This window comes from Bombina bombina, chromosome 4 (assembly GCF_027579735.1).
Source record: "Bombina bombina isolate aBomBom1 chromosome 4, aBomBom1.pri, whole genome shotgun sequence".
Classification (NCBI taxonomy): domain Eukaryota; kingdom Metazoa; phylum Chordata; class Amphibia; order Anura; family Bombinatoridae; genus Bombina; species Bombina bombina.
Window position 1 is genome coordinate 908,987,312 of NC_069502.1, and position 14,171 is coordinate 909,001,482.

Sequence of the window (14,171 nt, forward strand, 5' to 3'; positions counted from 1 at the left end):
CGGAGTCGTTAAGATCATATTGCTGTTCTCGACCATCTGAGGGAGGTAAAGGCTTCAGATCAGGGGACAGCGGGCAGATGAATCTGCATTGAGGTATGTGGCAGTTTTTATTTTCTGAATGGAATTGATGAGAAAAGCCTGCCATACCGTTAAAATGACATGTATGTATACACTTCAGTATTCTGGGGATGGTATTTCACCGGAACTACTGTGTTAAGGTCACTAATCCTTTTAATAACTATTCTCATGTTAAACGTTTTTGCTGGAATGTAGAATCGTTTACATTGCTGAGGTACTGTGTGAATAAATGTTTGGGCATTATTTTCCACTTGGCAGTTTTTTGCTTTAATTGTGACAGTTTCGTTTCTCTTCACTGCTGTGTGGGAGAGGGAGGGGCCGTTTTTGGCGCTCTTTGCTACGCATCAAAAAATTCCAGTCAGCTACTTTTATATGTCCTGCATGATCCGGTTCATTTCTGACAGATCTCAGGGGTCTTCAAACTTCTTTGAAGGGAGGTAAATTCTCTCAGCAGAGCTGTGAGAATTCTTATAGTGACTGTGTATAAAAAACGTTGTTTTGTTTTCTTATGTACAAATTTAATTTGTGTTGTTTTTTACTAATGGGAACAAACCTTTGCTAAAAGTTGTGTTGTTTTAAAATTTGATGCAATAACTGTTTTTCAGTTCATTATTTCAACTGTCATTTAATCGTTAGTACCTCTTTGAGGCACAGTACGTTTTTTGATAAAAAAGATTATAACCAAGTTGTAAGTTTTTTGCTAGTGTGTTAAACATGTCTGACTCAGAGGAAGATATCTGTGTCATTTGTTCCAATGCCAAGGTGGAGCCCAATAGAAATTTATGTACTAACTGTATTGATGCTACTTTAAATAAAAGTCAATCTGTACAATGTGAACAAATTTCACCAAACAGCGAGGGGAGAGTTATGCCGACTAACTCGCCTCACGCGACAGTACCTGCATCTCCCGCCCGGGAGGTGCGTGATATTTTGGCGCCTAGTACATCTGGGCGGCCATTACAGATAACATTACAAGATATGGCTACTGTTATGACTGAAGTTTTGTCTAAATTACCTGAACTAAGAGGCAAGCGTGATCACTCTGGGGTGAGAACAGAGTGCGCTGACAATGCTAGGGCCATGTCTGATACTGCGTCACAGCTCGCAGAGCATGAGGACGGAGAGCTTCATTCTGTGGGTGACGGTTCTGATCCAAACAGATTGGACTCAGATATTTCAAATTTTAAATTTAAATTGGAGAACCTCCGTGTACTACTAGGGGAGGTCTTAGCAGCTCTCAACGATTGTAACACTGTTGCAATACCAGAGAAACTGTGTAGGTTGGATAAATACTTTGCGGTACCGGCGAGTACTGACGTTTTTCCTATACCTAAGAGACTAACTGAAATTGTTACTAAGGAGTGGGATAGACCCGGTGTGCCGTTCTCACCCCCTCCAATATTTAGAAAGATGTTTCCAATAGACGCCACCACTCGGGACTTATGGCAAACGGTCCCCAAGGTGGAGGGAGCAGTTTCTACTTTAGCTAAGCGTACCACTATCCCGGTGGAGGATAGCTGTGCTTTCTCAGATCCAATGGATAAAAAATTAGAGGGTTACCTTAAGAAAATGTTTGTTCAACAAGGTTTTATATTACAACCCCTTGCATGTATCGCGCCGATTACGGCTGCGGCAGCATTTTGGATTGAGTCGCTGGAAGAGAACCTTAGTTCCTCTACGCTAGACGACATTACGGACAGGCTTAGAGTCCTTAAACTAGCTAATTCTTTCATTTCGGAGGCCGTAGTACATTTAACCAAACTTACGGCTAAGAACTCAGGATTCGCCATACAGGCACGCAGGGCACTGTGGCTAAAATCCTGGTCAGCTGATGTTACTTCTAAGTCCAAATTACTTAATATACCTTTCAAGGGGCAGTCCTTATTCGGGCCCGGTTTGAAAGAAATTATCGCTGACATTACGGGAGGTAAGGGCCACGCCCTACCTCAAGACAAGGCCAAAGCTAAGGCTAGACAGTCTAATTTTCGTCCCTTTCGGAATTTCAAAACAGGAGCAGCATCAACCTCCACTGCACCAAAACAGGAAGGAGCTGTTGCTCGTTACAGGCAAGGCTGGAAGCCTAACCAGTCCTGGAACAAAAGCAAGCAGGCCAGGAAACCTGCTGCTGCCCCAAAGACAGCATGAACCGAGAGCCCCCGATCCGGGACCGGATCTAGTAGGGGGCAGACTCTCTCTCTTCGCCCAGGCCTGGGCAAGAGATGTTCAGGATCCCTGGGCACTAGAGATCATATCTCAGGGATACCTTCTAGACTTCAAATTATCTCCCCCAAGAGGGAGATTTCATCTGTCAAGGTTGTCAACAAACCAGATAAAGAAAGAAGCGTTTCTACGCTGCGTACAAGATCTGTTAACAATGGGAGTGATCCATCCGGTTCCGTGGTCGGAACAAGGACAAGGGTTCTACTCAAACCTGTTTGTGGTTCCCAAAAAAGAGGGAACTTTCAGGCCAATCTTAGATTTAAAGACTCTAAACAAATTCCTAAGAGTTCCATCGTTCAAAATGGAAACTATTCGGACTATTTTACCCATGATCCAAGAGGGTCAGTTCATGACCACAGTGGATTTAAAGGATGCTTACCTTCACATACCGATCCACAAAGATCATCACCGGTATCTAAGGTTTGCCTTCTTAGACAGGCACTACCAGTTTGTAGCTCTTCCATTCGGATTGGCTACGGCTCCAAGAATCTTCACAAAGGTTCTGGGTGCCCTTCTAGCGGTACTAAGACCGCGAGGGATTTCGGTAGCTCCGTACCTAGACGACATTCTAATACAAGCTTCAAGCTTTCAAACTGCCAGGTCTCATACAGAGTTAGTTCTGGCATTTCTAAGGTCGCATGGATGGAAAGTGAACGAAAAGAAGAGTTCTCTCTTTCCTCTCACAAGAGTTCCATTCTTGGGGACTCTTATAGATTCTGTAGAAATGAAGATTTACCTGACAGAAGACAGGTTAACAAAACTTCAAAATGCATGCCGCGTCCTTCATTCCATTCAACACCCGTCAGTAGCTCAATGCATGGAGGTGATCGGCTTAATGGTAGCGGCAATGGACATAGTACCTTTTGCACGCCTACACCTCAGACCGCTGCAACTATGCATGCTAAGTCAGTGGAATGGGGATTACTCAGATTTGTCCCCTACTCTGAATCTGAATCAAGAGACCAGAAATTCTCTTCTATGGTGGCTTCATCGGCCACACCTGTCCAGGGGAATGCCATTCAGCAGGCCAGACTGGACAATTGTAACAACAGACGCCAGCCTACTAGGTTGGGGCGCTGTCTGGAATTCTCTGAAGGCTCAGGGACTATGGAATCAGGAGGAGAGTCTCCTTCCAATAAACATTCTGGAATTGAGAGCAGTTCTCAATGCCCTTCTGGCTTGGCCCCAGTTAATAACTCGGGGGTTCATCAGGTTTCAGTCGGACAACATCACGACTGTAGCTTACATCAACCATCAGGGAGGGACAAGAAGCTCCCTAGCAATGATGGAAGTATCAAAGATGATTCGCTGGGCAGAGTCTCACTCTTGCCACCTGTCAGCAATCCACATCCCGGGAGTGGAGAACTGGGAGGCGGATTTCTTGAGTCGCCAGACTCTTCATCCGGGGGAGTGGGAACTTCATCCGGAGGTCTTTGCCCAAATACTTCGACGTTGGGGCAAACCAGAGATAGATCTCATGGCGTCTCGCCAGAACGCCAAACTTCCTCGCTACGGGTCCAGATCCAGGGATCCGGGAGCAGTTCTGATAGATGCTTTGACAGCACCTTGGAACTTCAGGATGGCTTATGTGTTTCCACCCTTCCCGCTGCTTCCTCGATTGATTGCCAAAATCAAACAGGAGAGAGCATCAGTAATTCTAATAGCACCTGCTTGGCCACGCAGGACTTGGTATGCAGATCTAGTGGACATGTCATCCTGTCCGCCTTGGTCTCTACCTCTGAGACAGGACCTTCTGATACAGGGTCCATTCAAACATCAAAATCTAACTTCTCTGAAGCTGACTGCTTGGAAATTGAACGCTTGATTTTATCAAAACGTGGTTTTTCTGAGTCGGTTATTGATACCCTGATTCAGGCTAGGAAGCCTGTTACCAGAAGGATTTACCATAAAATATGGCGGAAATACCTATGCTGGTGCGAATCCAAAGGTTACTCCTGGAGTAAGGTTAGGATCGCTAGGATATTGTCTTTTCTACAAGAAGGTTTAGAAAAGGGTTTATCAGCTAGTTCATTAAAGGGACAGATTTCAGCTCTGTCCATCTTGTTACACAGACGTCTGTCAGAAAATCCAGACGTCCAGTCCTTTTGTCAGGCTTTAGCTAGGATCAAGCCTGTGTTTAAAGCTGTTGCTCCACCATGGAGTTTAAACTTAGTTCTTAACGTTTTACAGGGTGTTCCGTTTGAACCCCTTCATTCCATTGATATAAAAATGTTATCTTGGAAAGTTCTGTTTTTAATGGCTATTTCCTCGGCTCGAAGAGTCTCTGAGTTATCAGCCTTACATTGTGATTCCCCTTATCTGATTTTTCACTCAGACAAGGTAGTTCTGCGTACTAAACCTGGGTTCTTACCTAAGGTAGTCACTAACAGGAACATCAATCAAGAGATTGTTGTCCCATCCTTGTGTCCAAATCCTTCTTCAAAGAAGGAACGTCTTTTACACAATCTGGATGTAGTTCGTGCCCTCAAGTTCTACTTGCAGGCAACTAAAGATTTTCGCCAAACTTCTTCCTTGTTTGTCGTTTACTCTGGACAGAGGAGAGGTCAAAAAGCTTCTGCTACCTCTCTCTCTTTTTGGCTTCGTAGCATAATACGTTTAGCCTATGAGACTGCTGGACAGCAGCCTCCTGAAAGAATTACAGCTCACTCCACTAGAGCTGTGGCTTCCACTTGGGCCTTTAAGAATGAGGCCTCTGTTGAACAGATTTGCAAGGCTGCAACTTGGTCTTCGCTTCATACTTTTTCCAAATTTTACAAATTTGACACTTTTGCTTCTTCGGAGGCTATTTTTGGGAGAAAGGTTCTTCAGGCAGTGGTTCCTTCTGTATAATGAGCCTGCCTATCCCTCCCGTCATCCGTGTACTTTTGCTTTGGTATTGGTATCCCAGAAGTAATGATGACCCGTGGACTGATCACACATAACAGAAGAAAACATAATTTATGCTTACCTGATAAATTCCTTTCTTCTGTTGTGTGATCAGTCCACGGCCCGCCCTGTTTTAAGGCAGGTAAATATCTTTTAAATTATACTCCAGTCACCACTTCACCCTTGGTTACTCCTTTCTCGTTGTTTCTTGGTCGAATGACTGGGACTGACGTAGAGGGGAGGAGCTATATGCAGCTCTGCTGGGTGAATCCTCTTGCATTTCCTGTTGGGGAGGAGTTATATCCCAGAAGTAATGATGACCCGTGGACTGATCACACAACAGAAGAAAGGAATTTATCAGGTAAGCATAAATTATGTTTTTAACTTTACGATCTCCTGTGTAAATACTGACACGGACGTTAGTAATTTGTGAGCATATTTATAATGATATATAGGGAAAAAGTTTGCTTATTGGATATATACGGTATATTAAAAAAAAAAAAATTCTTCAAATAACTTACTAGTACAGTTGGGAATAAAATCCTTCTGTAAATCAGTATAGAATAAATAGCATAAACTCATTAGCGGTTGTAATATGTGCCTGGCTTTATAATGTGATGCATGTAATTAAAATAAAGTCCTTTTTATTACTCAAGAGATTTTCTTTATTAGCCTCACTAGGAACATAATTATATTAAATAGCTGTATGTATTTGTATTGTGTTTGCATTAGTACTCACATACCTTCTGTTTATATATTTGCTTAAATAATTTATATTATCCAACTGTAACAAAATGATGTCCTGTAGTGTGGATGGTGCATTACAGGTAGTTTTCTGTATGTTATCATTATATTATTTTACCCATAGCAGCTATTGGGAAATAATAAAAACAGTTGTGGGCGTTTGTGCAAGTGTTCTTTGTTTTTTTAAGGGAACCCCAAATATTTATTTTATGATTCACATAAAGTATGCCATTTGATCAAATTTTCTTTGTTTTTTTTTTGTATTCCTTGTTAAAAAGCAGACAGGTAAGCTCAGGTGCGTGCATGTGTCAGTACTAAAAGGCAGCAGTTTTTCAAGAATGCTATACATTAGCAAAGCACTAGATGGCAGCATTTTTTCCTGCCATGTAGTTCTCTGGACATGTGCATGGTACGTACGTATCTATATATTTCTTTAACAAAGAATACAATGAGACAAAGTAAATTTGATCATATAAGTAACATAGTAACAGTAGATGAGGTTGAAAAAAGACAGAAGTTAGAGTTCAACCTATACATATGTTAAGAAAATTGGGGGAAAAAATTATGGTCTGTCTGAATCACAAAAGAAAAATTCTTGTTCTCATGTCCCTTTAAAGGATCATTAAAAATACATTTAACATCTCTTGTTTTTGTGTAAAGAATTGTAATTTGCCCCTCGCTCCCTAGAAAGGGCAAAAAGCTGTAACCTAGGTTTTCAAATTGCGCAAACCTCCAATTGAATTTGTAGGTTACAAACTTTGCTTTTGGCCTCTCGGGTGGGGGTGGGGGGGGGGGGTTGGGTTATGACATGAGACAAGTACGATCCTACCAAAAAGCAAGAGGTTTTTAAATGGCCTAAAAGTGTATGTGTTTAAATAGACATTAAAACGTTAATATGGTAATATCAACTCTGAAATGAATTAGAACATGGATTTTCTTTTCACCAGAATAGCCCTTGTCCTTTAAAGCATTTAGTATTCTAGGTATACTATGGGGGCGATTTATCAAGCTGAGGCGGACAAGGGGCGCACATACGTGTCCCAGTCCGCCGCAGCTAGTCTCTGGCGGGCTGAATTCCCCTGGCAGAATTCAGCATTAGAAAACGAGCGCTATTTTGCGCTTGCATGCAATCCCGCCCCTTGCCCACGCACAGCCAATCACGTGCAGGCAGGAGCTGTCAATCTCCCCGGTCGGACTAGACCGCGGAGATTACATTTCGCCACTTCAGAGGTGGCGAAATATTAGAGAAGCAGCGGTCTGACTGCTGCTTGTTAAATACGGCGTGCAGGTTCTCTTGTGAGAACCTGCAGCCATAGTGGGTCTAAGGGCTTGTGAAGCCTTTGATAAATCGACCCCTAAATGTCAGAAAATTAGTGCATCAGTAAAAAAAAAAATAAAAAAAAAATCTGCATATTTTCATTTTATTGTTTTACAGTCCCAGGGTCATACACATTGGAAAGCCTCTTGATTGTGGTTTATCTTACGTTCTTTGCTGTGGCTTATTGGTGACGGATATTAAAGGGACATGAAACCCAATTTTTTCTTTCATGATTTAGGTAAAACATATAATTTTAAACAGCTTTCCAGTTTACTTCTATTATCAAATTTGGCTCATTCTCTTGGTATCATTTGTTGAATGAACAGCGATGCACTACTGGTTTCTAACTGAACACATGGGTGAGCCAATGACAATCGGTATATACAGTATATTTGTAGCCACCAATCAGCAGCTAGAACCTAGGTTCTTTGCTGCTCCTGAGCTTACCTAGATAAACGTTTTTGCAAAGGATAACAAGAGAAGAAAGCAAATTAAATAATAGAAGTCAATTGTAAAGTTGTTTAAACTTGTATGTTTGTCTAAATCATGAATGTCTAATTAAGACTTAACTGTCCCTTTAATGATCTACTGCACTGATTGAGCAATCAATGTTTAGAATGTTGCAGGGTAAGGGTTACACATCTTACAGAATTCACTCCAGTCTTTCTGGGGCTTGTAAACATAAACACACAGACACACACAATTCCACTGTTAAATAATAGGCTATATAAAAAATAAAACTATATTAGAATGTTTTTTGTTCATTTTTCAAAATGCACATTATATATAATAATATATCAAGCACTTTATTGGGACTAAAGTTTTGCTTTGAATGTCCCTTTTACCTGTTGCGTGGGCTAAAGGTAGTTCTCTGTATGCCGCTATGTCATTACGACGAGGCCATTCTTTGATTTTCGATTTTACCCACAGCCAACAAAGAAGAAAATAGAAGAACTAGGTGTGTTTGTGTACGAATATTCTGCTACACAGTTCAGGGCTCACTTGTTCTCTTTAAAGGAACATTAACTCGAACAAATGTACAAATATCCACTTGTCAAACTTGCTTATAGGAACATTAAGCCAGGATCTTATTGACATGGAGCACAGATTCCATACAAGTATATTACATCATTTCTTTCACGCTATACAGAGGAGCAGACCCCAATTACTATGTCACCCCAGTGTACAAAAACATGTATTGGAAGGCCACTAAAAATAAGGCAATTCTAGTTATATTGTATTTCCATGGAAATAATCTTACATTAAAGGGACGCAAAACCCCAATTTTAGTGTGATTTTGATTATGAATTTTTAAACAACTTTCTAATCTTCTACTGTTATTACATTTTGTTTCATTCTCTTGGTGTCCTTTGTTGAAGCAGCAGTAATGGACTACTGGGAGATTGTTAAACACAACTGCTGAGCCATTGAAAAGAGGCATATATGTGCAGCTAGTTCCCATTAGTACCTAGGTATAAATTTCAACAAAGATATCAAGAGACAAAGCACATTGAGTAATAGACGTAAATTGGAAAGTTGTTTAAAAATGCACGTTCTGTCTGACTCGTGGGCAGCAAACACATTAGGTCTGCACAATAAATTCCTTTTTTTTTTTTTTTTTTTTTTTTAAATATAGATGTTCATGTGATATTTTCCAGTCAGCTTTTTTTCAGTTATACTGTATCACTTTCTAGTGTTTTAGCATTTGGGTAACAAATCTATTGAATTTTCAACTAGTTCTATTATTGGTGATTTGATGTCATCAGTGATGCAACTGATAATGCCATGGATAATTTCATCCTTTGATGACATCACTGGGTGACCATTTCTGACGTTAGTGAATTCTCACATTGCATTTTAAGCAAGCGCTTCCGTAATGTCTCAATATGTCATGCTGTTTTTAATGCCAAGCTGTGGCAAAGCTTAATACATTTCTTGGCATTCTGTGTGTAGGAATGATCATATAAATGTGTTCATTCATTGCCTTTTGTGCATCTGAGTTAAAACTTAAATGGCGACTTTAACATATGTGTTGCCATATAAAGGGGACGTAGAGCTGCAATAAAAAATAAATAAATGTTTATGGGCAGGAGTTGGCAAATATTTTCTGTAAAAGTCCAGTTAAAGTTGAAATTTGAATCTTTAAAGGCCATGAAGCAAAAAAAAATTGTATTTTATTATGTAGGTACTAGGGAAAGATATAAATATGCTTCTGTGCTGATCAGGCAATCACTGAGCAACTTCTACTTAAAGGGACAGTCGAGTCAAAATTAAACTTTCATGATTCAGATAGGGAATGCAATTTTTAACAACTTTCCAATTCACTTTTATCATCAAATTTGCTTTGTTCTCTGGGTATTCTTTGTTGAAAGCTAAACCTAGATAGGCTCAAATGCTCATTTCTAATGCCTTGAAGGCCACCCTTATTTCAATGCATTTGGCAGTTTTTCGCAGCTAGAGGGCGTAAGTTAATGTGTGCCATACAGATAGCATTGTGACCACGCCTGTGGATTTACAAGTGAGAGGGAACAGACTGGCTAAATGCAAGTCTGTCAAAAGAACTGAAATAAGGGGGCAGTCTGCAGAGGCTTAGATACAAGGTAATCACAGAGGTAAAAAGTACAGTATATTAATATAACTGTGTTGGTTATGCAAAACAGGGGCATGGGTAATAAAGGGATTATCTATCTTTTTAAACAATAATTCTGTAGTAGACTGTCCCTTTAAGCAACCAGCTGATACGACTTCATGGTATTAAAAGATGCTTCAGGAGCGCCCTTTCAAATGGGGCTCTTCTCTCTCTCTCTCCCACTCCCACTGGGAGGTTGATTTCTGTTGCTGACTCTTTTTTCCCCTAACTTTTCTATAGCCAGTATGGCAGTATTGATATTTACAATATAGGTAGTGGTTTCAACATGACATAATAAAAAGTAAAGGAGCTATTTGCAAACAATTGAATACACTTTAGCAGGTATAATTATTTGGAACTTAATAAACAGGAGACTATTTTACAGTATAATGACCCTTTAAATATGTTATAGATTGAGTTGTAAATAAATATTTTAACCCCATAGCTGCCAGCACCTTGCATAGTCATGCATCTCAGACCTCTTTTGGAGCTAAAGGGGGTCATTTCTATGAAACATTTCTCCATTATTTAATCTTTTACTGGGTAACTCTATTATTATTGAAGAGTGTTTTCCTTGTATTTAAAGGGTCATTCTACTGAAATAATAGCATGTCCTGGTGCATTTATGTCAAGGGTATATCGTCTACAGATAACATTTGTGCAGCAATAATAGACAATGTATTTATTTTTCTTTGTGAATGAAGATTTTTATTTCGGCAGACCCTTTTCTCTTCACACGTGTAAATAAATGCCTTCTTTTCAAGGTGCTGAAGCGCGAGTTGAAGGATAAGGAGCAGGCTGTTCTGAACACCATAGAACAAGCGCGAGTATTCATTTCTGAGCAGCCTATTGAGGGTCCTGAAGAACCAAGAAGGAACTTGCTGCCGAAAACAGGTTAGTTTATTGATGAGTTGGTTATAAGAGCCCTTAAAGGGAAATTAAAGTATTTTGTTTTTTGTTGCACCTAAGGTAGAGTATTTTACTATACATGTGTGTGTATGCACGTGCGTGTATATAAGAGGGGGATACATAGTCCCTAAAATGTCAGTAAAGCTCTGACCCATGTCTATGAAAACCCTGTGAGTGCTGCTATTGGATTTGTATAAGTTATCAAGTTAAAACACAGCAGTCCCCTATTGTGGTAAATACAGCAGAAACAAAACCACTTCTGGGCTGATGTTTCATGCTCATAAGCACTCGTCAGCAGAAGATTTGCTGCTAGTGAAGCTTCTTCTAGGGCAAAAGCAATATTCATGTAAATTATGGTGGAGATAAAAGAATGAGATTAAAATCCTCCATTACATAATCTCATGCTTTTATCTCCACCATAACTTAAATGGATGTTTCTTTGCTGAAAAATATTTGTTTTTAATTAATTTAGACGAGTGGCACTGTCTTCCAATATAACTGTAGGTGTCTTCCTTGCCAGCTTTAACTTATTTTTATAATTTGGATATATGTGTGTGTGTGTATATATATATATATATATATATATATATATATATAAATGACATTTCGAGGTGTTCACCCCTTCATCAGACAAGTTGGTCTAATGAAGGGGGTGAACACCCCGAAACGTCACTTGTATGTGGATTAAAGAAGTTTTCACTTTGTAAGACCAGTGAGTGCTTTGTTGTTTTTTGATATTTTTTATGTTTCATAGCACCCTGGCATATAATATTTTTACAGTCTGTGGGAGTGCACTTATTCAGTTTCTTTATTATATATATATATATGTATGTGTGTGTGTGTGTGTGTATATATATATATATATGTATGTGTGTGTGTGTGTGTATATATCTATATATATATATATCAAAAAAGGACAGCACAATCTCACAGAAATGTAGAATGCCACGGTGCACTGCAAAGTGTATCCAATTCAATCCCAAAGCACAGGCACTCAGTGGTCTTGAGTAAAAAATCACGTTTATTCAATCAAGGTTAAGATGGCCATCCGGTATTTGGATCTAATATAATATAGTTTTACATTGTTCTTAAGTGTGCATCTATTAGTGGGATTTAATTTGATGCCTTAATCACCTAGTATGATGCGATATGTGCATCGTATAAATGCTTTGAATTAAGCACTTTGATAATTTTGGCCCCACATGTTCCTCAACAGCCATATTATGTGATAAAATTGGGTATTGATATATACCATTCTACTTCCTTATAACAGTGTAACCGTTAGTGCTATGGCAACGTGACTACGTACGTCATGATGTAACGCACGTTGGCGCACTCTGATGACGTCACTCACGTGTGCTGAATGGCGGTACGCTTAAGCTGTATGAAGCTACATGATGGGTATATAAGGATTGTTTTGATGTATGTTTGTCATTGTTTTTAGTTTTTTGTTGTATCTTTTGACATTTGACAAAGGCACAGCAATGTGTCGAAATGTTATGTCTTTTAAACCTTGATTGAATAAACGTGATTTTTTTACTCAAGACCACTGAGTGCCTGTGCTTTGGGATTGAATTATATTAATATATATATATATATATATATATATATATATATAAACAAGTCCATAGAAGCGCACTCTCACATATACCAATTAACTGCCAGGGTGAAGGCAGAACAGTCTCTAAAGAAGCACCAACTTGACCGGTGGGAAACGCGTCAGAAGTCTTGTAAATGTTTTGTCAAACGGAACATGTAAACAATAGATGCACTTAAGCAGCAGTGTCCACGTAAGTGTCTTGGTGCTAGCGAAAGCATAGTGCACAGCTGGAACTGGCCTGAAGGAAAAGTGTGCAGGCAAAAATTATGTACTTGTTCAAAAAGGCTGAACTCTCTCGTGAATAAATTCACAGTTTATCAAGGCCGACTTGCCCTAGTGTTTTTCTTTCCTAACCAATTCCTAATTCAGGTCGTTTTTCTACTCTGTACCTCTAATTAGAGGTTAATTAGTCAAGCAGCTCAGCTGTGCACCCTGCATTTGTAACCTGTGATTGGCTGCCCATACCAGAATCCAATTTAAAAAAAAAAAAGAGGAGGGGGGAACTGGATTTTAATTTGGCTAAACTGCGTTAACTGTGTTTCAGATTAAATACTTATTTAAAATCACTTCTTTTTGAAATGTGCTGTCTGATCCAAATGCTTTTTTCTCTCTCTTTAGTACTGTTGTGTTCTAATGTAAGTTGTTCTAAAACAAGACAATCACAGTCAGCAATAGAATGTGCAGCTTCAGCACGCAGCATGTGAATTCCTCCATGAGATGTAAGGAATGGCTGTTAAGGGTAATCAATACTGTAGTATAAATAAGTTTCAATAAGTTAAGCCACAGGAAAATAAATGGGCCAGGTACTGCCAGCTTATGGAGAGCATTTCACAACAGATTTATGTCCATTGCTGATAAAAAAAGAAGGAAATATAGTTGAAGCGAGATTGTTTTCTTAAGCACCTTTTGAAGTAGACGTGTTGAACTGGAAACATTGCTCACTTTGTGAAATTCAGTCCTGTAACGTCAAAGAAACAAATCCCTATACAGAGTCTTCATTGTAGTAAGGGGAAATAGATTTCACAAATTCTGTCTTTACCACTCTAGAAAAACACTGGTGGTCCTAGGCCAGGGGTCAGCATCAGAAATGGTGTGCAGAAGTGATAGCCTAACATATGGGGGGCGCAGATGTGTATTCAGAAGCGCTAAGGGCCACATGTAAATTCATGTCTATTAAACACACAAATAATATTTCCTAAATGTCAAGTTGCCTAGGAACAGATTTAAAGGGATACTAAACCCAATTTTTTTTCTTTCATGATTCAGATAGAGCATGCAATTCTAAGCAACTTTCTAATTTACTGCTTTTATAATTTTTTCTTCGTTCTCTTGCTATCTTTATTTAAAAAAGCAGGAATCTAAGCTAAGGAGCCGGCCCATTTTTGGTTCAGCACCATGGATAACGCTTGCTGATTTGTGTGTACATTTAGCCACCAATCGGAAAGCGCAACCCAGCTGCTGAACTAAAAATAGGCCTGCTCCTTTGCTTAGATTCCTGCTTTTCAAGTAAACATAGCAAGAGAATGAAGAAAAATTGGTAATATGAGTAAATTTAAAAGTTGCTTAAAATTGCATGCTCTATCTGAATCATTAATGGAAAAAAAATTAAGTTTAGTATCCGTTTAAAGGGACACTATACCCAAACATTTTCTTTCATGATTAAGGTAGAGAATATAATTTTAAACAACATTCCAATTTACTTCTATTACCTAATTTGGTTTATTCTTTAGATATACTTTAATGAAGAAATAGCAATGCACACAGTGAACCAATCACAGGAGGCATCT

The 14,171-nt window shown here is 39.2% G+C and overlaps 1 protein-coding gene across 5 annotated transcripts in view; it reads left to right on the forward strand.

Moving 5' to 3' along the window:
• UTRN (utrophin) overlaps window positions 1–14,171 on the forward strand; it is a 1,395,536-nt gene that overhangs the window by 919,834 nt on the left and 461,531 nt on the right. For all 5 annotated transcript variants that reach the window (XM_053711837.1, XM_053711835.1, XM_053711836.1 and 2 more), the window contains one exon: window positions 10,640–10,769. In XM_053711837.1, coding sequence (XP_053567812.1) covers window positions 10,640–10,769 — 130 coding nt within the window. The remainder of the gene's footprint in view (window positions 1–10,639; window positions 10,770–14,171) is intronic.